At 32.4% G+C, this 27628-nt stretch overlaps 1 protein-coding gene across 11 annotated transcripts in view; it reads left to right on the top strand.

Annotated features, from left to right (window-relative positions):
* The window catches only part of LOC106054459 (metal cation symporter ZIP14-like), a 43586-nt gene extending 17016 nt beyond the window's left edge, over positions 1-26570 (top strand). The window contains exons 1-10 of one of the 11 annotated variants that reach the window (XM_013210321.2): positions 4111-4184; positions 7304-7424; positions 15457-15730; positions 16593-16794; positions 17468-17637; positions 18730-18852; positions 19519-19794; positions 19929-20175; positions 20697-20884; positions 21509-26570. In XM_013210321.2, the coding sequence (XP_013065775.1) occupies positions 15488-15730; positions 16593-16794; positions 17468-17637; positions 18730-18852; positions 19519-19794; positions 19929-20175; positions 20697-20884; positions 21509-21661 (1602 nt within the window). In that variant the 5' untranslated portion in view covers positions 4111-4184; positions 7304-7424; positions 15457-15487 and the 3' untranslated portion in view covers positions 21662-26570. Of the gene's footprint in view, positions 1-4110; positions 4185-6072; positions 6772-6891; positions 7203-7303; positions 7425-10509; positions 10531-12732; positions 13244-14670; positions 15356-15456; positions 15731-16592; positions 16795-17467; positions 17638-18729; positions 18853-19518; positions 19795-19928; positions 20176-20696; positions 20885-21508 lie in introns of those variants that run through there. The other 10 variants (XM_013210322.2, XM_056043934.1, XM_056043935.1 and 7 more) reach the window with 10 other exon arrangements.
* Positions 26571-27628: the final 1058 nt, after the last annotated feature.

Below are 27628 nucleotides of genomic sequence, written 5' to 3'. Positions count from 1 at the left end.
ACTGTCGCGCTGTTGTTTTGTTTTGTGAGATAAACTTGTGTTGTATCTTCTCCAAATCATCGGACATGCGAATTCGGAGGTGCCGTTGATATGAGAGTGAGATAAACACCAGTAAGATACATTTAAAATGACACAGTGTATAATATAATTTTATTTTAAACTCAAAACAGAAACAAGAAATAGAAAGAAAAAAAGACTTTACATAAACAAAGCTTATTTAAGGAAAAGAACCGCTAATTACTGCCATTTATCTAAAAATTACAGGATTTAGCTCCCTTTCTGCTCTATAAAACAAAATGAAACAATTAGCACTAATTGGATACCGGGAATTAATTAGTTTTTGTTTTTTGTTTTTTTGGATTGATTCGTGTATTATCAACGACTATGAAAAGTTTTGCAAAATTTCAACTTGACCCGAGGATGGGAAGTGGGAGAAAAAAACGTGCCAAAACGTAATAAAGGGATTGACCATTCATACATACAACCTCATCCAGTGGTGTAGCTAGGGAGGGGGGATCGAAATGTGAAATTCCCCCCGGGCCCCCACTTGCGGGGAAACCCCAAATGAGCGTCAAAGTATGTTTTGTTTTTTACATAAAATATTATCTCATGATATGTCGAATGTCAAAATGCGGGGGGCCCCTAAATGGTCAAGGCCCCCCCCCCCCGGGTCCCTAAATCCCTAGCTACGCTACTGTCCACATCTTTCAGTAAGTAGCATTTATTCCCCTTAATTCCATATCAAACAAAATAATTAATTAACTAATTTGTTGTTGTTGATTCATTCAGGTTTAATGAATAATTTTGCAAATTTTTAACTTGATATGAGAATGGGAAATGGGAGAAACAAACATGTTCAAACTTTGACCAGACAGACAGACAGACAGACAGACAGGGTGAGTTGATATAAGCTTTATAACAATAAATATAGATAGTCTATTTTGATCATCACTAATATTATAGTATCATGTATCTGAATTGTATTTTATCTCTATTTATTTATATCATATGAGTGATTATCAAAATAGACTGTTTACTTTAAACTACCAACATCAAGCTCTCAGGAAAAGACGATGTTTTCCAAGAGATTTATTTTCTAAGTTTATATATAGATCGCATATGGGAGGCACATTTTTCTTACCTTTTTAAATTGAAGTTTCTTTGTTACAAAGCTTATATCAAGTTATCAACTTACTCTGTCTGGCTGTCTATCTGTTTGTCTGGTAAAAAGTTTGTACATGTTATTTCTCCCACACCCGATCTCGGATCTAGTTGAGATTTGCATAATTATCTCTTGTACCTGACAAGAAAAAAGAATCAATAATTAACTATTGGTAAGTAATCATTTTATTTGGTATCGAACAAGGGAAAGAAATAGTACTTGACAGATGTGGTGGTATACGTTGAATTAGTCCTCGAGTTCGAATTCAAGTCATACAACTTTTTAAAAATACATTTAAAAGGCGATTAAGGTAACATTCAACTGGAATCCCCTTTTTCCTCCTTCCAGACCAAGTCATAGGATCAACATAACGCATTGAGAAAGCTAAAAGCATAAAATAGCATAAACAAAATCAATTGGTACAAATATTTCTTATCGCACAGATTATTCTTTAAACAGTTATGCGTTTAACCAAATAAAATCAAAAGGAAAAGGTAAACAAAAAAATGCTGGAATCCTGTGTCAAGAGATACATTAAATGACTGATTTCCTGGCCAGTTCGGAAAAGTAATTCAGAAACGTTTCCGAATCTCGTGATAACTTCCGAAGGAACATTCCCAACTCCTCCTGGAGATCCTGCCACGTTGGACAATGTATAAACATTAACTGCATATACACAGAGATGCAGACTAAAAGTTCTGATTCCTAGAGATAGGCCTACCTGTGCCCCTTCAACTTGTCGTGTGTTTTACTAAGTCTCTCTAAAGGCGATCACGAAGCAGCTGACTTACCCGAGCAGACGTTAACAATTTAGTAACGAATTGATGAATAGAAAGATGACTCTTGGGCTACAAGGACGATATGGCTACGATGGTGATGGTTTTATGGAGATGAATGCAAGGAATGGCTGTTAATGAATTGAGGCTACAATTTATTAAGGGGGAGCGTATTTTGAAATCATTATCTTGGCTTTTCAGTTAGTGCTAATGCTGTAGGCCTAATATTTGTAATTAACTTGTGGAGTAAAGTTTCTGCATGTAAATAATATGCTAGAAAAGCATCATGACACAACACTTGCAGGATTTCATGTTGAAGACTGGTGATACAGACGTCCACAAGATGGCTGCCTGGTCGTGCGGTTTGCTCGCTGGACTGTCGTTCGGATTTATCGACGGTCGAAGGTTCAAACCCTGCCCGCTCCCATCCCCCGTCGTCCTGCGGGAGGTTTGGACTAGGAAGTAAACTATCTTCAACTCTGAAGGAACATCCGAATTATGTAAAACATTTTACAAACATTTTACAAATATCTGTAAGCGAGTACTGGTAATTTGTTGATGAGAGATTTTTTTTTATTCGTTGAATGTTGATACATATATTTGTTACAAGAACGATTCATGTTACTTCCTGTACAAATTTTTGGTTGTAAACTTCAAAACAGCAGGCAGTGTTCGAACCCTGGACAACGGATACGATGCTCCAGAGTTCATAACACACGAACAGGCAGCCATCAAGTGTTTTGTTTTAAACTTTTCGTTATATTAAAATAATGTAATAGATAATTTAAGACTAGTCGAAAATAGTGAAAATATATAGATTATTTAAAGATAGATAATATATCATGTTTATTTCCGAACGCATGTAGTCAAACTTTTTTTATTTCTATAGGCCTATATATGCAAATAGACTTAAGGTCTCAAAATATCAATTTGTAAAAAAAAAAAAAAACTACAGTGAAATCGTAATCTATTCTATATATATATAATTCTCTTCATGGCTCAAGAGTTTAGACACGCAAGCAAGAAGTAAAGGAAAGATCACTCTTTTATTTCTGCAAGTCGGACGAACTAGAGTTACGCTACGCCATGGAAAAAAAGAGGGGGTGGGGGAGAACAAGTAGTATTCACCCGTCACTAAATAGCAGGACCGGACCGTTGTGACCAAGAAAGATCACTCTTTTATTTATTTCTACCCCACGTATTTTTAGCGACGGAAAAAAAAAGGGGGAGGGTAGAAATAAAGTAATCTACTCTGTATTCACCCGTCACTAAATAGTAGGGCCGGACTCAACAGTTGTGGGGCCCAATGCGAAACAGATTTCATGGGGCCAGGTTTGGGTAGGGATATGGATAATAAGTGAAAATTAAGAGTTTGTATCAGAAAATAAATTCGGATCGTCTTTGCATTTTATTCATTCTTTACTACGTAGGCTACAGAATTACTTTACGAGCCTTTTGTGTAGCGAAGTCATACGGTAGGCCTATATCATAAAAGCTACGATACACTTCCTACATAGATCACGCTCCATAGCAAGAATTACCAATTAAATTGTTTCAAAAACTATCTACGAGAATTGTTGACCTCAAGTAAATCTTCAATAGTTTGAGGCGCGGGGCCCACTGCGGTCGCATATAGGTTGCAGTGGCCTAAGGCCGGCTCTGCAAAATAGCGACGTATGCTACGCCGCCGGTCGACTAGTATGATATATTTGCAATTTGTGGGCCGAATCATGCTAATATAGGCCTACCGGGCCGATTTTGACGCCCAGTCCGCACTTGGTAAATCTGTAAAGTAGATCTATATTGTAATATGTTTGTTGTAAAATGTTTTCCATATGTCTCGGATGTTTCATGTTCCTTCAGAGTTGAAGATAATTTTCATCCTAGTCCACTTCAAACCTCCAGCAGGACGACTGGGGATGGGAGCGGGCAGGGTTTGAACCAGTGACCATCGATAAGTCCGAACGACAGTCCATCGCGCAAACCGCACGTCCAGGCAACCATCCATATGCCTTTTGGATATAGATCTAGACGTCACTCTAATAATATAACATGTAGTCTCCATATAAAAATATATTACTATATTTTAGATACTTTAAATCTTTAGAATGTAAAAAATATTTTGGGTCATAACTCTATAGCCTTCTAAATTTTAATTTAACCATGTTTCATTAAAAACCTATACACAATAAAATATCTGAAGACGAAATGTCACGTAAAAGAGAGTTCCGTTATCGTATCAAAAAGTAAACAACATACTTACATAGTCAGACACCAGTCAGACTCATAGACCTAGTTCTAGATCATCTAGATTCTAGATTATTCTAGATCTAGTTACAGACCTAGACATCTAGAATAAATTATAATCATTAGCTCTAGTGATTCTAGTTGTTCTAGAATCTAGATCTAATTAATTACTCATTTACTTTAGAGTCTAGTGACTGTCACTGTCTTAGTTAACTTAGTGAGTTAGTGTCTAGGACGTCTAGGTCTACTCTAGTTAAGTCTAGTTCTAGAATCTAGTCTAGATTACATATTTTTAGCGGCCCCCCAAAGGGGAAAAGACGCTATTAGTTTTGTGCGAAATGTCTGTCCGTCTGTCCCGTTTAGATCTCGTAAACTAGAAAAGATATTGAAAATCCGACATCACAATATTTTAGACCATTCAAAGTTCTGATGCAACGGCTACTTTTTTTTTTCTGAAAGCGAAAAATCTAATTTTTAAAATCAGTTATTAAGAGTTATGCAAGCAGTTTTTTAAAGAGAAAAAGCTAATTAGTATGCATTATATATTAGACCTAAATTAAAACGAATAGTAATCTTGTAAACATCATTTTTGTGAACTTTTTTTTATTGCGAAAATATTTTCTTTTTTTTTTGAGCATTCGAATAAGAGATTGAGCCTTTTCAAAACAAATTATAAGTCTTCAGTTAGGCCAGGAGAGGCACGGTAGCTGAGCGGTAATGCGCTTGGCTTCCGAACCGGGGGCCCCAGGTTCGAATCCTGGTGAAGACTGGGATTTTCTACTTCGGAATCCTTAGGCGCCTCTGAGTCCACTCAGCTCTAATGGGTACCTGATATTAGTTGGGGAAAAGTAAAGGCGGTTGGTCGTTGTGCTGGCTACATGACACCCTCGTTAACCGTAGGCCACAAAAACAGATGAACTTTACATCATCTGCTCTATAGACCACAAGGTCTGAAAGGGGATCTAGTTAGGCCAGGTTCACATCTAACTTTGCATTCACTTGCACCTATCCTTTGATCTGCTGTACTGTTAGGGCACTACACAAGATCTATCAACCTTCTTTCTCCAATCTTATCTTTCATTTGTCTTTGATATAATTTCATTTGGATTTTTTTTTCTGAAAATATTGAAGCCTGCCTGGGTGGACCACTTCGGGGGCCGATTTTGAATTTGTGTTTCCACACAAACTGTCTTTGTAATCTTGTTAATTTTAACTTGATAAAGTACTAGTCCCTAGTTACTAGAACTACTAGTAGATCTATATAATAATTATATAATATTATAATATAGACTGTATTACTAGTATTAGTCTTCTATAACTATTACTAGTATTATAAGTATTACTAGATTATTTTTACTAGATAGACTAGTACTAACTAGAATAAAACTAGATTTAGTAGACTAAGTAGATTTAATAAAAATTAATTATATTTAATAAGATTAGATAAATTTTCTAATTCACTAATTAAAAGTCAAAGTAAAGAAAAAGTATAATTTAAATCTATATTTTATTAATATATATATATTTATAAAATTATTAAAATATAATCTGGATTCTTGTAATTAATTTCTAAAATCAAGACTATTATAATATAGATCTATATAGATAGCTATATTAGTATATTTATATAATTTATTATTAATTAAATTTTTAAGGAATAACAATAAAAATTATTAAAAATAGAATGATTATGATACTAATGATAGAATTCTGCTTAGTAGTTACATAGTATAGACTCTTATATATATAGTTTGTCCATCGTGGTTCGATGATGACCACTTTGTCATCCAGGGGGCTGAGGGTTATGCACTGGGGTTTTATTCCTCCTCATGTGGCTGGTGAGACCTATGTGAGCCCGGAATGTTCGGACGCACACTGGGCAGGTTATTCCCGCTGGAGCTAATGTCGTGGGCCTTGCTTTTCTTTTCTGGCGTTTTTCTTCTGCCAGCGTTGTTCTTTTTTTCTCAGCAACCTGTGCGCCAGTTTTCACAGCGTGATTCTATATGAGTGAGTTCAAAGAGGTGTAAGGTGGTTATCATCAACTGTATTTTTTAAAGTAAATCCCCCCTTCCCCCTTGTTGGTATGCTCGATCACGTTGAGGGAATTTATCAATTAGATCAAAGAAATTATATCTAACTAAAATTTTAATCTTTAATATTCACCATTAAATCTAGAGTTATAATCTATTTATAATACTACAGTGGAGTCCTGATATGTATGTATGGGACTGGACCCATTTTGGATTAACGAATATTTCAGATTATGAGAAATTATTACTAAAATATGCATATTTATGAAATACAATGTGTGTAATTACATAAAATGCTACAGGATATAGTGAAAGCTGAGTTTATTATACATTTCCTCTATCTGAAACAAATTCTGTGTAAGAAGTGCATGACAAGAGAGTGAAATGTTTCTTAGACAGTAGTAAAAGTTTTCTATATTACTGGATCAGATTTGAAAATACCAGTATCGTACTGTTGCACCACCCTATCATTAACATATCCTTCCTGGAACTATTTTCCTTGAATGTGAAGTCATTTATAATTTATTACAACAGTATTCTAGTTGACCAACTTAAGGTACAGTTTCTAGGATGTACAGAACTAAAAAGCTAGAACCATATATAACATTGTTCTGTTTTGTTCATAACACTGGCTATTTTTAAAAAGTACTGTTATTTTTAGTATATAATACACTTATTCACTGTTCTTTCTTATTTTTTTATTCCTAAAAATATCCTGATTTCAATTTTGGATTAAGTGGACTTTCGGTACTATATTATACTAGACTTTTATAATACTTATACACAGACTAGTCACTGTTTAGTGTACATTCATGGAACATTACTAAATCTACATATATAGAGTCCAGATTAATATTAACAATAATAGACTTAAATATAGTAGACTCTAGTAAAATCTAGACCTCTAAGTCTAGTCATATAGACTGTCTTTAAATTAAGTAAAAGAGTGTTATATTTATATACTAATAAGACTTAAGAAGTACCAAGGTAGATCTATTTCACTTTAACTTACAGCCATTAGAGTAGTAGAAACTAGACTAGAGTAACTAGAGTAGATTTGGTATAGATCTATATTTATTTGTTTCTAGGCATCACTAACTACACATTTGTACTGAACATCAAGAATGTCATAATTTTACTACAAGAGCTCCTTGGGTTTGGCCAAAGTCCTGTCCAAAAACAACCAATCAAAGGCAATTTTTTTTTAAAGTAAGCCTAACATATATATATATATTGTATAGACTATAATCAATATATCAATCATCATCATAAAATTCTTTTGGAGTTCTAAAAGGCTGTAATACCCCTTTTTAGGCCTTTTAAAAGCTTCTCTAAAGAGGCACTTCAATGTCTACTATATGTGTTAAATCATGTTAAATTTTACCGTTATAGACTCTGGTTGACTCTGGTCATTTCAGTGTTTAGCGTTGCCATCCCAAAATTATATTTTTTGGGGAAAGGCTACCTTTACCTCCACACTAAACCTCTAATTGTAAATAAATAAAATCTGGTAATGAATAATTGCAGATGCTAAAAAGTAGCACCTTAGCATTAAACTTTGAATTGTAAATAAAGCAAATCTGGTAGTAAATAATTGAAGTTCTTGCTAAAACTGAATATACAGCATTGTATGCGATTGCTGCTTGTAAACACAATGGACACAATAAAAATCGGTGTTATCATTTTAAAGAAATTTCTATTCATTTTTTCTCCAGCCTGTTTTTTTTTAAACTCAAGATATTTTGAATCTAAAATTAAGGTATCGTTTTTCTTGTAATCAATAGAAAATTTGTCTCAATATCTTTATAATTTCCAGAGATTTTTTCTATCCCCTATGTGTCCATGGCTGAGTGGTAAAACGCTTGGCTTCCAAATAGTGGTGTCTCTGGCTTGAATCTCAGTGAAGACCGATTTTGAATTTTGAGACTTTTTTAGGAATCCCTGAGTCCACCTAACTCTAATGGGCACCTGACATTAGTCAGGGCTAGTAAAGATGGTTGATCCTTGAGCTGGCCACATGACACACACATTCACACCACTCAACATTCACACTGCTTTGCTACCTTAACAATTCTAAAATATGAAGATTGGTGATGCTTAGAATAAATTGTTCCTATCAAAACAAATGTGCAGAATGCAAGATGAATTTTTGGAGGTGTTTAGAAATGATGTCAACAAACTTCTGGAGTTGTTAAGAAAAAAAGTAATAAATGCACACTAGTTCTAAACCTTGTTGTATGTATCCTCTCATAAGAACTTATCACAGAGCTGGTAGTTATATGATTTCATGTTTGCTAAGCCTGATTTGCTTTGGATACCGGTATCAGTTTTAGTTTCAGCTATTTATTTATATCTATACATTTCTTACATTACTTTGTAAATAAAATAAGATTTTTATTGTTTGTAATTAAATTAAAAATGCTGACAATTACAAACGAGTCTGACATTGTTGAGATGAGAGTGGCTCACAAATTAGGTCAGTTTGACTACTTGTCAGTGGGCTGGTATTGACCCACTTTCTCCACTTAAAGATAAGGGAGTTAGGGTTCAGAGTCAGTGTTTTCAGGAGTTGTTTTTAATTTGCTTATCACAGCAAATAGTAACATCTTATTTCTTTTTATTTTTTTTTTGTTATTCTCTAAAGACAATGATTCCAATGGATATACATAGATTGTGTAATGTTGCTTAGGTATACATAGATTGTGTAATGTTGCTTAGGTATACATAGATTGTGTAATGTTGCTTAGGTATACATAGATTGTGTAATGTTGCTTAGGTATACATAGATTGTGTAATGTTGCTGCAGTAATGTTGGTATTGCTAATACTTAATAGGTTGAAGGACATTTGAAATAAATAATTTGAAGTAAAAATGTGTTCTGGTTTAAATACCCCCCCCCCCCCCCCCCACCTTCCCAAAAAAAGATTTAAACTTGTGATGCTAAGAAAAGATAAACATGGCTTCTATTGAAAGTTCAGTTTGAGCCTCTAAGAAAGTAACTATTTAAAATGTTACCTCCAGTCTGAGGCAAGCCATGTTTCTTTGTAAATGTTAAATCTTCTTAGTGTCTTTAAAGTGAGCACTAGGGCGGCTGAGAGTTGAGCACCCCCCACCCCGAATTGTGTCCTAGGCATGCTAAGTTTTAACATTTCTGAAATTATCTAGCACACCAATCTTGAATCTTATGGTAACGATTGATTTTGCTTGATTTATAGACAAAGTTTAAATGGATTAGATTCACTGTCTAATAATGCTTTCAATCATATTTTTGTCTTTTCTTGTACCATTAAATGTGCTTTCTTTTTGGTGGTTCATGTTTAACTTTTTGTCGTCTAAATTTTCTGTTACTAAAAGTTAACTTCGGATGCTCATCAGGATGTCTGTTTAGTGTCTCAGAGAAGGTAATACTATCTTCTTAGTTGTGGAAAACATTACTGTCTACATTCTATTCAGTTCAATTTCATTATTATTTTAATCTTTACTATTTTGTCATATAATCCAGAGGGTCAGAAATTTTCCACATTGCCAGTATATAAAATCAGTTGTGTTTCAAAACAATAAATACAATGAACAACATGCCATTTGTTTTTTCAATGAGTTGTTGTTATGGTCAGACTATGTTTAGGAGAGATGGTGTTTGTATTATTTGAATACAGTAACATCATATATATAAATGAGATTTAGGCAACACTTTAATTTATCTATGATCCATATCATTTGTTTTGTTGGTATTTTCATCATCAAGGGCGGTGATGCCCAGCCTAACTCAATCTGCTGGCCATTTTAATTTCCAACACTAGTGTCGCTGGCCACATGGTGGAAGAGATACAAAAACTGAATGAAATTGACCTTGAAACTATTTTATTTAAAACCCGCGGATCTAGTACTTACATTGAATTATTCGGATATCTGAGTTTTCTCTTTACACTTCAAAAAATGGCAAAAGTTCTGTTTATGTTTTGTTGTTCTTGTTTTTTTCTTAAAACAGCTACACTTTCTTCATAAAAACAAACATGTTGGCTAGCAATCGTATCATTTTCTACAAAAGTAAAGATCTGTTCACTTTTCCTAGGGATTCTATAGTCCTATTTCATGAATGCACAAATGTTAAATGCCTTGTTAGTAATCCATTAGGTAAAGATACATTTTGAACATTTTTTTCTATCTTTTGTGCCGACGTTTCGGCGGGCTGGATAGAAGCACAGCCCACAGGCCGTATTTTGGGCATCGCTGATCAAGGACATTTAACATTAAGGAACGATTAGGTAGATTAGTTGTTGACATAGGCAGCTGCTTTTGGGAAGTCTCCTCTGATGTAATTGGGAAACTCTTTTCACATTTAACATTATTTTTTAAAAAAATGAAATATATGAATCTTTGTTTTCTAAGTAAAAAGTTGTTTGATTATTAGATAGAAATTCTAGATCAAAGTTTAGAATATTTGGGGAAAAAAAATATACTCAATTAAGCATGAAAAAATAGTCATGAAAACCCTGGTTTTCATCATGCAGTTATCTGAACAACAGTTTTACAACAGTGTTGTTTTGGTTACAGACACTACACCCCCAAGCCTCGTGGTATATTTCTTAGAAACCAAAAAATTAATTTCATGCCTTTTACATTATTGCAGTTGTACCCACCAAGCACAAGAATTTAATTTTTAACCATTTTGGTGGAGATTTACCCTGGTTTGCTGACCACTGCTGTAAGAGACATGATTTCTATACATACAGCAGCTACTGTTTGTTTAGAAACTTGTAACTTTCACTTTCTCATAGCAATTCAAAGGAATTTTTCAAGAGAACTGCTAGGCCTCAATGATTGCCTTTCACTTGTTATTTGTTGTTATCTATTCACTGATACACATGATGGTGGATATTTTCCATAGGTTAGCTAATTCTACATATGTAACAGTGCTTTGATTATATTCAATACTCCACAATAGACAAATGGCTTTTATTTATTAGTAAAAACTACCCCTTTCAGACCTTGTGATCTATTGGGCAGAGGATGTAAAGATCGTCTGTTTCTTTGTCTGCAGTTAATGATGATGTCATGTGGTCAGCACCTCATTTGCTGTCCCAACACATTTCAGGTACCCATCTGAGTTGGGTGAGCTCAGGTGCAACCCCAAAAAAATTTCAAAATCCCAGAGATTTGAAGCTGAGACCTCTAATTTTAAAAGTCAGGCCCTTTTCCACCCATGCCCCATCTTTATTTATCTTCTTTCTTGATACTATTCTGAAATATTAAAAATACTATATTGTTTCTTAGAAGTAGGTTATTATTTTAAACATTTGATCAGACAGTTAAAGATTTGTCAGAGTTCTTTAATGATTTTGTGAACAGTCTGTATAATGCTTTAACTAACCAAGAGAAATAGTTAGACTTCATGTTGTACATACAATTTATAAATGATTTATAATAGAAAACATAACTGGGTCTGGTTAGTCATGTGAAAAGCTGCACTCTTTCTTTATCTTCTAACTTGAAGACAATTCCTTGTTGATAATAAATTATACAGAAATAAATAGATAATAAATTGTTTTTACATAAAGGTTTGATTTAGAAAAAAAAAATCTACTTGCTGATTAAATGATATTAAACAAATTGGTGGAAGAAAGCATTTATATCTCTGTTTATAAATTCAGTAGTATTTCTAACAACAAAATGGCTTCCCTTTTTATTCCAAGTTGATGGATGCAGACCTTGGTATACTTTACTTGATCTTATGTCTTCATAAAACTAAGACCTGTCAATAATTTGTAAGCCAAATGTATAGCTTGTTGATAATAAATTATACAGAAATAAATAGATAATAAATTGTTTTTACATAAAGGTTTGATTTAGAAAAAAAAAATCTACTTGCTGATTAAATGATATTAAACAAATTGGTGGAGGAAAGCATTTATATCTCTGTTTATAAATTCAGTAGTATTTCTAACAACAAAATGACTTCCCTTTTTATTCCAAGTTGATGGATGCAGACCTTGGTATACTTTACTTGATCTTATGTCTTCATAAAACTAAGACCTGTCAATAATTTGTAAGCCAAATGTATAGCTTCAGGGAGGACTAGCAGTCTTAAACATTATGAGCCTTGTCAGTTTCAAATTGATGAGTATTCAGGGGAAATAAGTCAGAATGAAGACATAAGGCTTATCTCTTACTATCTGGTCTCATTCTAATGTAATTCAGAGGTTGTGTAAGCAGGAGATGTCTCAGTAGTTTGTCCTCCTCCTCCTGCTTAATAACATTTTGTTGATGGAGGTTGTTTGTTTTTTATTGTTTCGTTTTGTTTTTAAATAACTCCCACTTTAATCATTGACAGAGAATAAATAAAAACAAAATATACAAAAAAAACTTTTTAAAAAATAAAGCCTATCCATGGGAAAGAATCTGTCATTTATATCCATGTCTCTCAATGCTGTAAGATTTATTTCTCTTTTTTGCTATCAAACAAAATAAAGTTTTTTGATCTAGAGAACACGCATTTAAAGCAGGCTTTTTTTTTTAAAGAATGTTTGAAGAGGATTGTGTCTTGTACATTTTGAGAACCACTTTGTTGTTGTATAGGTAAATGTGTGTGTGTGTCCAGGATGCACTTCTTTCTGTTGCCTTATTTGAGGTAATTTGTGTCATTTGCCAATCAGAAGTAAATGAGAAGCAGTGAAATATTTCATTTTTTTAAGACTTTACATAGTGCAAGGTTTTGTGTTGTAACAAAGTTACATAGGTTTTGTGTCCTAGAAATGTTTAGTATAAAGAAAAAAGACACTATGAACCATTCTATTGTAATGTTCATCGCTATGACAGTTTCATTTGGCCAGTGATGATTGTTGAGCAACATCAACAACAAAAAATTGTCCTCTAATGGATGTAATCTTTCAACACTGGTTAATGGGATGGGATGTAATGATGTCTTTTAAAGGCACAACATTCCTAGCATTCTGGATGTAATAAGTTGAGACTATAGTTTCTTTGCTTTCCTGCTGATGAGACTCAATGCCATTGGATGATTGGTAAATGTGAGTGTGTGAAATACAAGTTGATCAAGGGCTTCAATAATATTCAAATCATTTAAAGAGCCATGCTGATATTCCTTTCAACTTGCTTTGGATAATTATATTCTGTTAATGTTTGTGTGTGTTCAATGAGGTCAAGAATGTTTGTACCATTCAACTACACTGTACTTTCTTCTGCCTTCTTGGGATATTTTACAGTGTACTAGATGTGTTTAGAGTTAAACTATTTTAGGATTCTTTTTATAGTAAATAAAATATCCCGCTAAATCATCATATAATGAAATACAAACTTATCTACTTAGTCAATAGCCTAATTAGAATTTCAATACTAATTCTAAAAAGAAATCCATATCTAACTCTATCTTATGATACTAAATCAAAGCCTACATAATAAACAAAACTAGACCAGATCACAATTATATATTGAAGAAAACTATCAATTATATATATATATATATATATATGTGACTTTCTAATATTGTATCTCTTCCCAAAACTGAAAGACTAAGTAGTTAGTTGCTTCATTTTGTTTTTGTTTTCTTTATTAAAGGAAAAAAAAAAGTATTAAGAGTTTGATTTGTTTTGGAATTAGCTTTTCTTTAATCTTCATGCATAAAGTCTTGGTTTTCATATGAATCTAAACTTATTCTGTGTTTGAATCATTCTTGATTTTCATTTGAATCTAAACTAATTCTGTGTTTGAATCATTCTTGATTTTCATATGAATCTAAACTAATTCTGTGTTTGAATCATTCTTGATTTTCATTTGAATCTAAACTAATTCTGTGTTTGAATCATTCTTGATTTTCATATGAATCTAAACTAATTCTGTGTTTGAATCATTCTTGATTTTCAAAAGAATCTAAACTAATTCTGTGTTTGAATCATTCTTGATTTTCAAAAGAATCTAAACTAATTCTGTGTTTGAATCATTCTTGATTTTCATTTGAATCTAAACTAATTCTGTGTTTAAATCATTCTTGATTTTCATTTGAATCTAAACTAATTCTGTGTTTAAATCATTCTTGATTTTCATTTGAATCTAAACTAATTCTGTGTTTATATCAGGCTCTTCAATAAGAACCAGAACAAAATATAAAATGGCATTGTGTTGAAGATAAGGGAGGAATAGCATTTTTTGTAACACAAATATTTCATGTAATCTTCAGAATGACATTTTTTTAAAGCTGAGAAAAGCTCAGAATGTAACCAAATGAGCACATCTAAGATCCCTGGGTTCATCTATATTTATGTAGATCCCTGGGTTCATCTATATTTATGTAAATCCCTGGGTTCATCTATATTTATGTAAATCCCTGGGTTCATCTATATTTTATAAATCACTGGGTGTATAATTGTTACTTGTTGTCACAATGGTAGAACATGTGGTCCACTGCTGTGTGACACTATTTGTTGTGTGATCTAGTTTAACCTTCTGTCAGTGTTTTGAATTTGGACTTAATTGAGTTTTTACACTGACTTACCTGTTCAGACATAATTAAAACCCAAGTAGCAAGCAATTAGAATTGGTGTTTATTTTGAAAAATGAGTTGAGATGCCAGAGTTCATTGAAGTACTTTCACTGGCGATGGGCACTAATCCTAAACTTATGTGACACTATTATCTCACAATTGTCCCCCCTTTTTTCCAAGGCAAGGGGAACTTTTTTGTTGGAAAAAAAAAATCAACATTGCAAAGGGTAAACATTCTAGCACAGTAGTTACATTCTCTAACTGACCTTTCATCCTATGCAAACAAAAACTGTCATTCTGAGAAGTTCTCTCCCCTTATTTAAGTCAGCTGCTATATTATTCATCAACTTTGTTGTTGTTGTTGTTGATTTTTGTTGTTGTTATATCTGTGTTTATTTTGTTTTTTAATTTCTTGTAAAATGTACAAGTTGTTTATTCTGTTAAATAAGGAACTAGTGCAATCATGTATTTTAGTCCAGTTATGTCATGTGTGTCCAGGGAGAATGGTAGCTTATCCAGCTTTGGCAACTGTTGACTTGTTACACTTGAACTTTTCAAAGAATAATATTGTGATACTTTGACATCTTTCAGTGAAATATCTACAGAGAAGGATTTATTTACTGCAATGTTTTTAAGGGTCAATGTAAAAATTATTAAGTATTTATCATTCAAAAATAGTTTATGAAGGTGTCTTTTTTTTTTCCAAAGTAATAAAGAGATTGAAATATGTTTATTTTCCTTCAGGAAGTGTTGTGAAAGTCTGTGACTTTATTAAATGGGTTTCGAACTAAACATCTTGTTGAGTTTATTCTGCATTGTGCAAATGGTCCTGTCTCTAACTGATCCAGAGGACCTTCAGCGGCTGTTTTCACAGGCTGTGGTCAATCTGGACTCAACTCTCAGCAAACTTGCCATCTCCATATATCCATCAAATGAAACCTTCAACCTGAGCACTTTCAGTAGCAGTTGTTTTAAAACAGCTGCAGATTTCAATAGCTGCATTGGAAATCGAACACAGGTATGATGATTTCTTGTATTTTAAGTTTCTAAAGTAAATATTTGGCAGAAAGCTTTACCCATAACTCTATCATGCCTTCTCACCTTTTTCTTTCTTTTCCCACTTTAGTTTGACATAGTCTAAATACCAGGTCAAGACATTGGCTTTTTAAATTTAACCTAACTCACTGCTTTGCTTGAAATAGTGTATACATTTCCTGCAAACTGAACCAGAAAACTTAACTTTCTGTTAATATCTTTGTTACTTGTTCACACCAGTCTACACAATTTTTTGCAGATTTGATTTCTCTCTAAGTTTAAAGATGAGCAATAGTTAAAATTGCATTTAAAAATGCATGAAAATGATGGTATAAATTGTTAATTACGTAGCTAAAATAAAACAGATCAGTAAATCAATGGAAAGGGTTGTGAATTTTCAATTGCATTCTTTGTGTATGTTTTAAAATGATCTCGTACAAAGTTTTGTTAAAATGTTTCAATTCTTTAGTTATAATAATAATTTAAATTTTTTTTCTGGAAGAAATATTTTTTCACAACTGTTTTTGTTTTTTTACACAACTTTTCAACAATATGTTTAAAAAAAAAGGTTTTATTAAATATACAAATAAATGCAATACCATGTCCATCCATTTGACAATCACAAACCATGTCTATTCATTCAACAATCACTTATCATGTCCATTTATTCAACAATCATGGGAGTTTTCAAAGGAATGAAAGGGTTTTCTAATGATAAATTTTTCAAAGCTTAAATTTTTTTTGGGTCCAATTAAGGACTTTTATGAGCTTCAACCTATTATTCAATTTTATTTGTAAAACAGTTTTTTTTTTTTGTTGAAGCTAAATGTTAGTTGAAATTTCAGTGTTTGTCCCTGAGGGATGTCAGTACCTTGTACAAGCTGGATGCTGACCAAGCACTGACCCAAGACAATGTTTCTGTCATCTCATCAGCCCTCTTGTACTCACTGGTGTCCTGCAGACATCATCATACTCAGGAATTAAAGAACATCTCCAGCCCTTCATCGCCTGATTTGGTTAAACATGTTATGCCTAGCACTGAAGCTTGTAATTATTTTTACATTCAATAACTATCACTAGTTCACAATTTCCATGTTGTATTACCTTAACGTAATGTAGATAAATCATAGGTTTTTTTTTAAGCCTGCCTCTGAGCTTAATATAATAGTGTCATCTATAATATAGTCTTGTGGTTATAGTGGCTGCTAAATGTCCAGCCATAAAGTCTTGGTCTGGTCAGTTTGTTATTTTTATTTTTTATTCAGGAATTAATGGTATTATTATTATAATATTAAAACTTAATCAAAATGTTTGATTCTTTATTATTTGAGAGAAAATGTCTATGTGTAAGGTAATTTTCAATTGAACAACCTCCCAAGTCTGTTTTATTTCTATGTATTTTTTTCTATTTATATATATATATATTTTAAATATATATGAATACTAGAGAATAAAATATTAATTTAAAATCAAGTTCATCTTCCAAAATTAATATGAATTCTTGACCATTGCTTGGTAACTGTAATTTAATTTATCCCCCCAGTTTAATGAGGACAAAAAATTCAGTATTCAGTTCACAATTATAGTATGACATTTTACTATTTTAATTATGTGTAAAGTGCAGTAAATTCATTACAGATTCTAAATCTTATTAATATTGAAAGTGTCACTTTCTAGTTAAATATTTGGATCATTTGTTTGACTGTTTTCCCACTTTTAGCTTGGGGTTACAGTATGCTCTTTGTGACTATAATCAACTTGTGCTCGTTGACTGGGGCCCTCATTGTGCCCTGCATGAAGCTGGCCAAGTACAAGCTGCTGTTGATGTTCATGGTAGCCTTGGCTGTAGGAACACTTGCAGGGAGCGGCCTTTTGTTTCTCATCCCTGAGGTAACATTTCACTCACTTTTTTTAAAGAAGTTTTTAATGAACTTAAATGTCGGAGCTGCTTTGATATTTTCTTTTCCACATCAAATAGAAATACTTACATTTAAATTAAATGCCTGCCAGTCTGATTCCCCCTGCAAAGTTTATATTTTGATCTGGAAAGTATGTTTTTACAAGGTTTAATCTTAGAATTTAAAAAAAATTGAAATGATAGACTTTGTCAATTGTAATTCATCACTGACACTTTATTTATTGGCTACATACACCATTTAATATGTCATTTTAAGTGATCAGAATAGAACAAGAATACCAAATCTGTAGTAATTCCCTGACATGAATTAATATGTTATATATAGTTTTTTTTTAATTGGCAAGTAATGCTTCTTTAACATTGAGTGTTGCGTTACAATTTAGACTTTTACAATACTTCTGGACACTGATCTCAAAAATGACTCTAATGGAGACTATATGTAATGAACATACCAATAAATAATTGCATAAATATACCTTCCTCTCTGGTCGAATCAGAAAATGAATAAGTTCCAGCAGATGATGGTGTCATGGTTTCGATACCCGAATTGAACCAAAACTTTTTTTATTGTTTTTTTTTAATTGCTTATTATATTTGAAGTATAATAATGAAGGTATTGTCTTTCTAAAAAATATTTTTAAAATGTTTTAATTGTTGTAATGCATGATGCTTATGAATATTATTTTCTTATAGAGAAAATGTTTTACATTAGAGTCATATTAAGTCTCCTGCAGAAAATAAATATGAATAAAATATTAAAATTTAAAAAAAAGATTACACATTTCATTCAATCCTTTAGATAATGCCCTGGTTTCTTCATTGAATAAGGCAAATACAGTTGAGTTTGGATTAATGGAACTACACAGGGATGCAATAATTTTGGTCCTAGAAACTGTTCTCATGTTTGCATCTACGTTGTTATTGTTGTAGTAGAAATGCTGAAGTGGACAATTGTAGACAACTGAATGTCCGTTTGCTTGGACCAATACCATTAGCTTATCTTAATCTATTTCAACTGTTCTGTTTGAATATATTTTGTCATGTTACATGAACTGTTGTTCCAGGCTTTTCATCTAGTTCATGATGATAATATTGGCTACATATGGAAAGCCAGCACTGTGATGGGTGGGATATACCTCTTTTATGTTACGGAGAAAATCATGAGGATGATCAACACACGAAGAGAGGCAAGTGATGACTTAATTCCCTTTGATTTACTTTCTCATTGAACCAATGTACACAAGCTTCAAACAAATTGACCCTATTGATTAGATTTATGCAGGAGAATTATAATAATGGCTTACTAATAAAATGCTTAATTCCAAACTGTGTGCATCAAATTGGAACCCCAGTAGTGGTTGGATTCATCTTACTCCACTGACTATGCAGCTTTTATTTAGGGAAAGTAAAAGTCTTTATTCAAATCCCTTCGAAGATTGGTATTTGAATATTGGAATTATAATGTTTTATTTACCTTTAGTCTACCCAGCTGTGGTAAGTACATAAGATTTGTTGGGGTTAGTTCTAGTGCTGGCTACATCAGCTATAGAAACAGATGAGCTTTACATCATTTACCCCATGGATCACAAGGTCTGAAAAGTGGTTAGGAATTCTGCTGGCCACAAAACACCTTATTTATTTTTAGTCAAGTGTACTTAATACCTTGTCCACAGACACTAGTTCTGAAAGGAACTTCATCTTATAAGGAGTAAATTATATATATATACCAATCTGTTCTGCTTAGAGAGGTATTAATTATATAAATACCAATCTGTTCTGCTTAGAGAGGTTTTTACTTTGAGCTGGATGTACATAACTACCAACTTAAAATCTCCTCTTACACCTTATTACAGAATACAAACTTCAAGAAGAAACGGGATGAGTTGGCCACGCATGATACCATCACAACCTCTTTCAGGCGCATCCCCATCGACAATAACATCCCAGAAAAAGATTTCTCTCACATTCCAGAAAATATTGGAGGAATGTGCAACTCCCAGCCTGATTCCAATTCCAGTTCTTACTCCATATGTAGTGATGCAGCTAGTCCAGACAGCCATGAGAATGATGTTCACATTTTAAATGGAGACAATCACAAAGGCTCTTCAGATGATGGTTGTGGGGACGCTGTAAGAAAACATTTTCAAATATTTTTATCAAAAGCAGTTGAGTTCAAAGAAGATGTTTAAAAGTTATCCATAAGTATAACAAAAAAAAGTTTTTAAGTTTCACTCTTTTGTATTAATGTTTCTTTCATTGCCAGCCATACACAATCAGTGTCGCCTGTGAGAAACACCCAAGCAATGGACACTCCCCTCAGCACCATGCCCATCACCATCGTCACCGTGGAGAGGGAGAGATTGCCCCTGTGGCGTACATGATAATCTTTGGAGATGCGTTACATAATTTCATAGATGGTTTATCTATAGGATCGGCTTTCACTCAGAGCATCATGACTGGCGTTGGAGTCAGTGTAGCAGTGCTGTGTGAAGAGCTGCCACATGAACTAGGTATGGATTGGGATCAGAATCATTCTATACAATATTCTAAACTCTTACAGAACATTTTTATTTCAAAAATTGTATTTCTCATCACAAGTTGTCTCTGGGCGGAGCTCTATGTATTTTTCAGGAATAAATAACTTTCTTGTTAGCCTCACCTCTCACAACTTTCTTGTTAGCCTCACCTCTCACAACTTTCTTGTTAGCCTCACCTCTCACAACTTTCTTGTTAGCCTCACCTCTCACAACTTTCTTGTTAGCCTCACCTCTCACAACTTTCTTTCCCTGTTTTATTTGTACTTCTAGAAACATTACAGTGTAAAGTTAAGATTTTTTTCTCAGTTTCCTTTATTTAGTTTGTATTTATTGACTTAAAAATCTCCACATTTGTCTTGTTTCAACCTTTTTAATCATTTCTGTTGCAATCCAACTCATTTGTACTATTTTGAAACTATTTTGTGTTTTTCTCTAAATAAAGCTTAAATATTAATAAATTGGAAAGCTAATTAGTTTAGAATCTTTCTACACAGGTGACTTTGCAGTGCTGCTCAACTCTGGCATGCGTTTTAAAAAGGCCATTTTCTACAATTTCCTTTCTGCCTGCACATGTTACATTGGTGTCATCATTGGCATTTTGTTAGGGGAAAACACACAGTCTCATGAGTGGATATTTGCTGTTGCTGGTGGAATGTTTTTGTACATCTCTTTAGTTGATATGGTAAGACATATAATCAATAATATGGATAATAATAATGATATTTGTTGCCCTAACCTTATTATGTCAATTGAATTGTTTTTTGTAGGCATCTATTTTTCTTTACATTTGTTAATTAGGGAGAGGAAGGTTAAATTGAGATTTACTCAGAATTATTTTATGCATTGGAGACCTCATGATTTGATATAGATAATGTATGTTATAGATAAGTGCCTGTATGTTGTCAATAAGGGCCAATATAGTATAGATAAGTACTGGTCTGTAATAGATTAGTACCTGTATCCTATTGTCAGTGCCATGATGTTGTAGGTAAGTACCAGTATGTTAAAGGTTAATACCAATATGTATTAGATAAGTACCATTGTGTACTAGATAAGTGCCAGTAAGTACTAAATAAGTACCATTATGTAATATATAATTGCCAGTATGTTATAGATAAGTTCTAGTATTTTATAGATAAGTGCCAGTATGTTATAAATAAATTCTAGTATGTTATAGATAATTTCCACTATGTTATAGGTGTCAGTATGTAATAGATAAGTGTCAGTATATAAAAGATAAGTGCCAGTATGTAGTAGAAACATGCCAGTATGTTTTCTTAGTATCAGAATGTGTTTATCCCCACAGATGCCAGAGATGAACACAGCTGCTGAGACCCCAGAAGGGAAACAGTTTGGGGAAGTGAGGACATTTTTGCTCCAAAATGTTGGGGTTCTAACAGGCTATGGAATCATGCTCATCATGGCTTTATATGGTGGGAACATCAACTTTGAAAACTAAAGGCAATTAAACATTTCACACATTCTTGGTTAGTCATTCAAAGCTGTTGATATCCTTGTGAATTCTGGTTTATATGTATATATAGTTTTATAGCTGATTACTAATGGGGAATCTGTACTTCTACATTTTGATAATGTATTTTTGACCAATTCTGTGTGTGTGTTGTTTTTAGAGCTGAGAATATTTGTTTGAATATCTGAGATTGTTGGTTAGTTGTTTTGTTTGTTTTAAAACTTGATCAGGTTTTGTAAAACCATGTTGGCATTTACCCGAACGTGTTGATATTTCATTCATATCAAACACAATTTTAAATATTTCAGCTCACTCAGTCATTTTTTTAAATCTGGTATTCTTAATCATACTTTATTATATTTCATAAACATTTGTTTTGAAGACAAAGGGAGACAAACAAATCTCTCGGTGTGAGTAGAATCTCTTGTAAGAAAACAAACAGAATGTCTTTAAAAGATCTCTCAAATCACCTACAGTGTTCCTTTATGTTTATAAAATCACCAGCAGTTTGATATATTGTATTTTGTGATACTTTTGTTCCTTATAAACTGTAAAGTAGTTTTGTTTTAATCTTCAAAAAGAAATGGTCAAAAGAATTATATTTGTCAAGTCATTGCTTTAGGTACAACTAATGTTTCATTGACTTATGCTATTTACACAATATATTTTAATTTAGTTATTATGATTGTCTATTATCACAATTGATGTTTATGTGAGACAAATAATATACATTTCCTCAGCCAGCAGCTCTCTGATATAATGGCCAGTAAGTTGTTCACACAATTCCTGATCACACTGGTGATTTAATTTTTTTAAGGCTTAACTTTGAGTTCTATCTTGTGACATCTACACCAGTAGTCTCCATCTGATGGTTGTCTGGTCATGTGATTTGGACTGTTGTCACAATGCTCCTAAGTTTGAACCCTGCCCATGTCCATTCAGGTCCTGCAGAAGGTTTGCAATATTGCATTTCTGAAGAAACATCTGAAGTATATAAAGAAAATGTTTTCTTTTGGTTAACTGCAATTTAAACAAAACAAGACTACAGAATCTTTTCATGGCCCTTGCATTAAAACGAAATGATTCACTAGACCATTGTTTTCCATACTGTGTTACGTGGGATAATAAACGCCTGAATATGTGTTCCACAAACTACTGAAATAATTAGTAGGCCTCTCTCTTAAAAATAAGCAAAGTATTCACTAAAAACACAGAATGTGCATAGTGTTCCGATAAAGAAAAAGTTTAGGAAACACTGCACTAGACCAATTTTTTGGTTTTCATTTCTACCTCTTCTTTATGTATCTTCAATATATATATATATATATAGCTAGATGGTCTGGTTCCTATACAAGAACTTCTACTTGTGATTAGGCTTAACATCTTTATTGGAGTTGTTTTGATGCATCGAATACACTTATTTGAGTAGTGTCTGATAAGCTATAGCCTTCTGTCATTATTTGTAATTAATTTGGTGCCCTGTAGTATTAACCAAATGACAAGTCATACATTGTTTAGCATTTTTTTTAATGCATAAATTTTAAAAGGTCTTTTTTTTTTACAAGTTTAAACCTTTAAAACTTCATTTTTACTTTGGAGGTTTTTGTCAAGACAAAATATTTCAATGACTTGACTTGCCTTACTTTTATAGATTTAATTTTAATTTATTTTTATAAAAAATAGTCATTCAATATTCATTTAAATATTATTTTTTATCCTGGGAAAAAAGCTTTAGCCACGAGAGTATTTGGTTTTTATTATAACTCTTATAATTCAACATTGGTTTTATATGGTGATATTTGTTTAGGAGATTATATGGTCATATTTTTATTATATCTTAAAGTGTGTATGTATTTCACCTATTTTATTTTTTTAAATATATTTTTCTATTTATATAATGGAATTGAGATTTCAAGCGGGACAGCTGGTAACATGTTTGTGTTGTCTGTTTGTTCATATCTCAAAAAGAACTATTGAAAATCTCCTTACACTATTCTTCTCAACTTTGGTCATCTGAAAGCATGGTGTATGACTTTGTTTCTGAAGCATGTACCAGTAAACTATAATTTAATAAATTGACTTGTGAGGTGGTAAGCAAAATTGTTAAACACAAACATTATTTATGCTTTTCCAAAAGTGTACAGAAGTTGTCAACTATTATTTGTGTAACTTATAGCAGCCTTTTGTAGCCTTGTTTTTATACAAAGATATTGAAGTATACTTTCCTAATGATCTTTTTACTCCTTTCAAAATGAAAAAAAAATGGTTTCTCTCTTTTTTCAAAGAAAAGAAAATCTGGTCACTTCTTACTTTCACTTGCCAGGAAAATTTATGTGGATTGTCTGAATGTATGTATATTTTACAACTGCTTGCTAAATCAATAACGAATCTCCTGTTGCCATGATGACATAAAATTCAGCTCTGCTCATTTTGAATAATAAGATTTTTAAAATGTGGGAGAAAAAAGGTTCTCAAAATTTGAAAAACAAGTTGGTTAGAAATGAGTTCAAATCTAAATTTAAATTGCAGCTCACTAGATCTACCCAAATATTTTGTTTTATAGTTTTGCTGTTTTTTGTATGTAAAACAATTTTCTTTAAGTTAACTAGGAAGCAGGCAGTATTGAGTCTACTGTGAAGTCTGTCTAGTTTCAACGCAAAGTGATGAAAACAACTTTACATTGTTTTTCTCTCCTGAGAAAATGGGCAAAGGAGCATGTAGTAGACAGTATTGATTCCTATCCCAGATTGGATGTTTTTGACCTTCTGAGGTTATTCCTATTAGAAATGCTTCCTTGTACCATTAGAGGAAGAGTACATGTTTTTGTTATTTTTCAATATATCCCTTGATGCTTAGAGAACTGCTCTACTTAGTATGGACCTAAAAGTATTTTGAAAATAATATTTAAGCGTTAATTGAATAAAGATTATCAAATGTAAGCACATTCCTAAATATTTTTTTGGAAGTCAACTCTTATTATATCTAACTTTGGAACCCCTAGCATCAGATTGGTTTAAATTATTCACTATAATTGTATAAAGGCTGGTTGTTTCATTGGCTTGTCATGATAACTCTTCAAACATACAGAAATGATTTTGTCTAATTCTAGTTAAAATCTCAGCACCAATAATTTCATGTCAAAATGAATTTGTCGAGTATTTAGTTATTTTTAATGTAAGTAAAACATCTTTTTTTTTAAATAACAGCAAACATTTGTGTGTTTTCACTTGATGGTAATTAACATTTAAACACTTCATTGATGCAAAACATGGCTTTTTTTTATCATCAAATAAATATAAACATGTTGACATAACTGTCCCTTGCTGATGTGTTTCAACTGATACTCCTATACAAGAAGACTATGATTGTACATTGTGGTCAGTTGTGAGTTGTTTTCCATTTGTATCAACCTTTTAAACTTAAGGAGTGAAAACAAGTGATGTAGGATACATACCAGACTCTATGATGCAGGACTTCATGTAGCTGTGACATATCAGGCAGACTGATTTCAAGCATTCAACCTAAATATCAAGAAATAAATCCATGCTCTGGCTGGTCATGCATGTTTGAAAGCTACATCTAAGTGATAATATTAAAAATGTCCATTTAATAAATGTATTAAATTATGGTCAGGATTTAGCAATAAGTGGTGCTTGGTAGAATAGATTTAGATATTTGACTGTATATACCATGGCAACTTTTTTTAAAAACTAAATTATTAGCCTGTTACCTAACTCTTGAATACAGTACCTAACTCTTGAATACTAGTTTATATATTCAATATTTGTATAGTTTAGTGCTAACTTGTTCTGATCTCTGCTGTGATAAGATAACCTATTTTCATCAAAAACCTTTTTTTTGAGTGCAAAATTGATATTTCCAAACTCAAGATTAAATTTATTGATTTAAACAAATAAACTAGTCAAATCAAGTGGGCCATTTTTTTTTAAGTAGTATTTTTCCTCTATGTTATTATTATGACATTCATTGTTTGTTATAGTTCCTCCATTCTTGGATTTCATTGCGTTATTGTTTTGTTTTTTTCACAATCAAATTAAAACATGAACTGTCTAATTATATCAAATTTTATCTACAATACTATGATCAATCAATATCAACAAAAACTTTCTATCTAAAACACAAAATTTAACTTTTTTTTTTTTTTGGTTTCATTTCATCCTTTTAGGATGGTTAGCCATCTTGTATTTCAGTTTCATCTAACTTCAATGTTACTTTACTAAATATTTTAAATAACTTGATTTATCCAATTTATTTAAAATGTTAATTTTATTTCATGTTGGTTATTTGTTAGTTATATTTCTTGAGAAGTGGTGGACATTTTGGGTCCATTAGTATGTCAATCTGCCTAAAACTTCACATTGTTTTATATCATATTTTAATGTTGTTAAGGGTGCTTTGAGCTGTCTCAAAACTTTGACCCACTTCTGCAATAAACATAATGGAACAAATAAATATGTTGTAGACTTCTCTTTGGTGTGTCTTTAGAAGATAGACAAAAAGACATGTTTATTGTCCTTGCCTTAAGATTGAATTGTATAAGCATTTTTAGTATCATTACTAGATATATTAAGGTTTAAAATATTACACAAAAGAATATCTAGCTAAAAAAGTTTTAAATGCTCATTTTCTTACGATCAGTTTAAAATTAGTGACCTAGTAAGAATTTCTCTCATCTAAACTCTATAGACTAAATGTAAAAGAAAAATCTACTTTTAATTTGCAGTTCATTCCTTTGGGAAACAAAAAGTAAAAGGTTGCCAACTTTTATAAAAGAAGTGCTGCTAACTTTTTTTTTTGTTGTTGTTTTTTTCATCAGCATATTGTCATGTACATGCTCCAAATGTTTTATGTCCAGACATTAAAACTGAAACCAAATTATTAAGGTTTAAAATATTACACAAAAGAATATCTAGCTAAAAACGTTTTAAATGCTCATTTTCTTACGATCAGTTTAAAATTAGTGACCTAGTAAGAATTTCTCTCATCTAAACTCTATAGACTAAATGTAAAAGAAAAATCTACTTTTAATTTGCAGTTCATTCCTTTGGGAAACAAAAAGTAAAAGGTTGCCAACTTTTATAAAAGAAGTGCTGCTAACTTTTTTTTTTGTTGTTGTTTTTTTCATCAGCATATTGTCATGTACATGCTCCAAATGTTTTATGTCCAGACATTAAAACTGAAACCAAATAACATTTACTTTGTTCCTAGTTGTGTTTCATTCTCTTAAGATTCTCTGTCTATGTCATCTTTTATTGTGTGACTTTTTAAAATCATTTTGTGAATGATTCCAATACCAATAATTGGTCTTCAATAAGTATGCTACGTTACATGTATTCATTACAATTAATAATAATAATGTCAATGTCTTTGATTCCAAAGATAACGGATGAGGGCAGTGTTTTACAAGACTACGCAAACCCAGATGCTACCTGCATATTTTTCCGCATCTCTTTCAGACAATTTAAGTTTTCGTCTTCTGCGTTCCGCAGCCTTTGTGAGAGGTCACCAACTGTCTCTTTCTAGGGCCATCTGATGCTAGCTAATGACCTCTATGCCAGTGAGGGTGAAATGGCGCCAAGTGGCATAGCTAGGGTGGGGGGTAAAAAAAAAAAGTAAAGTTCCCCTTTCAGACCTTGTGGTCTATAGGGCAGATGATGTAAAGGTCATCTGTTTCTGTGGCCTATGGTTTACGAGGGTGTCATGTGGCCAGCCCAACGACCAACCGCATTTACTTTTCCCCAACTAACATTAGGTACCGGGTACCCATTAGAGCTGGGTTGACTCAGAGGCGCCCGAAGATCCTGAAGTTAAAAATCCCAGTCTTCACCAGGATTCGAACTCTGGGCCCCCAAATTTTTTATTTTTTTTTTACATTAAAAATTAAATATTAAGCAAAATGCAGGGACCCCCCAAACAATGGAAAATTCCTAGCTA

The sequence above is a fragment of the Biomphalaria glabrata genome, chromosome 10, assembly GCF_947242115.1.
Source record: "Biomphalaria glabrata chromosome 10, xgBioGlab47.1, whole genome shotgun sequence".
Classification (NCBI taxonomy): Eukaryota; Metazoa; Mollusca; class Gastropoda; family Planorbidae; genus Biomphalaria; species Biomphalaria glabrata.
The sequence above is the reverse complement of the archived record's forward strand: the minus strand, read 5'-3'. Positions and strand labels throughout refer to the sequence as shown.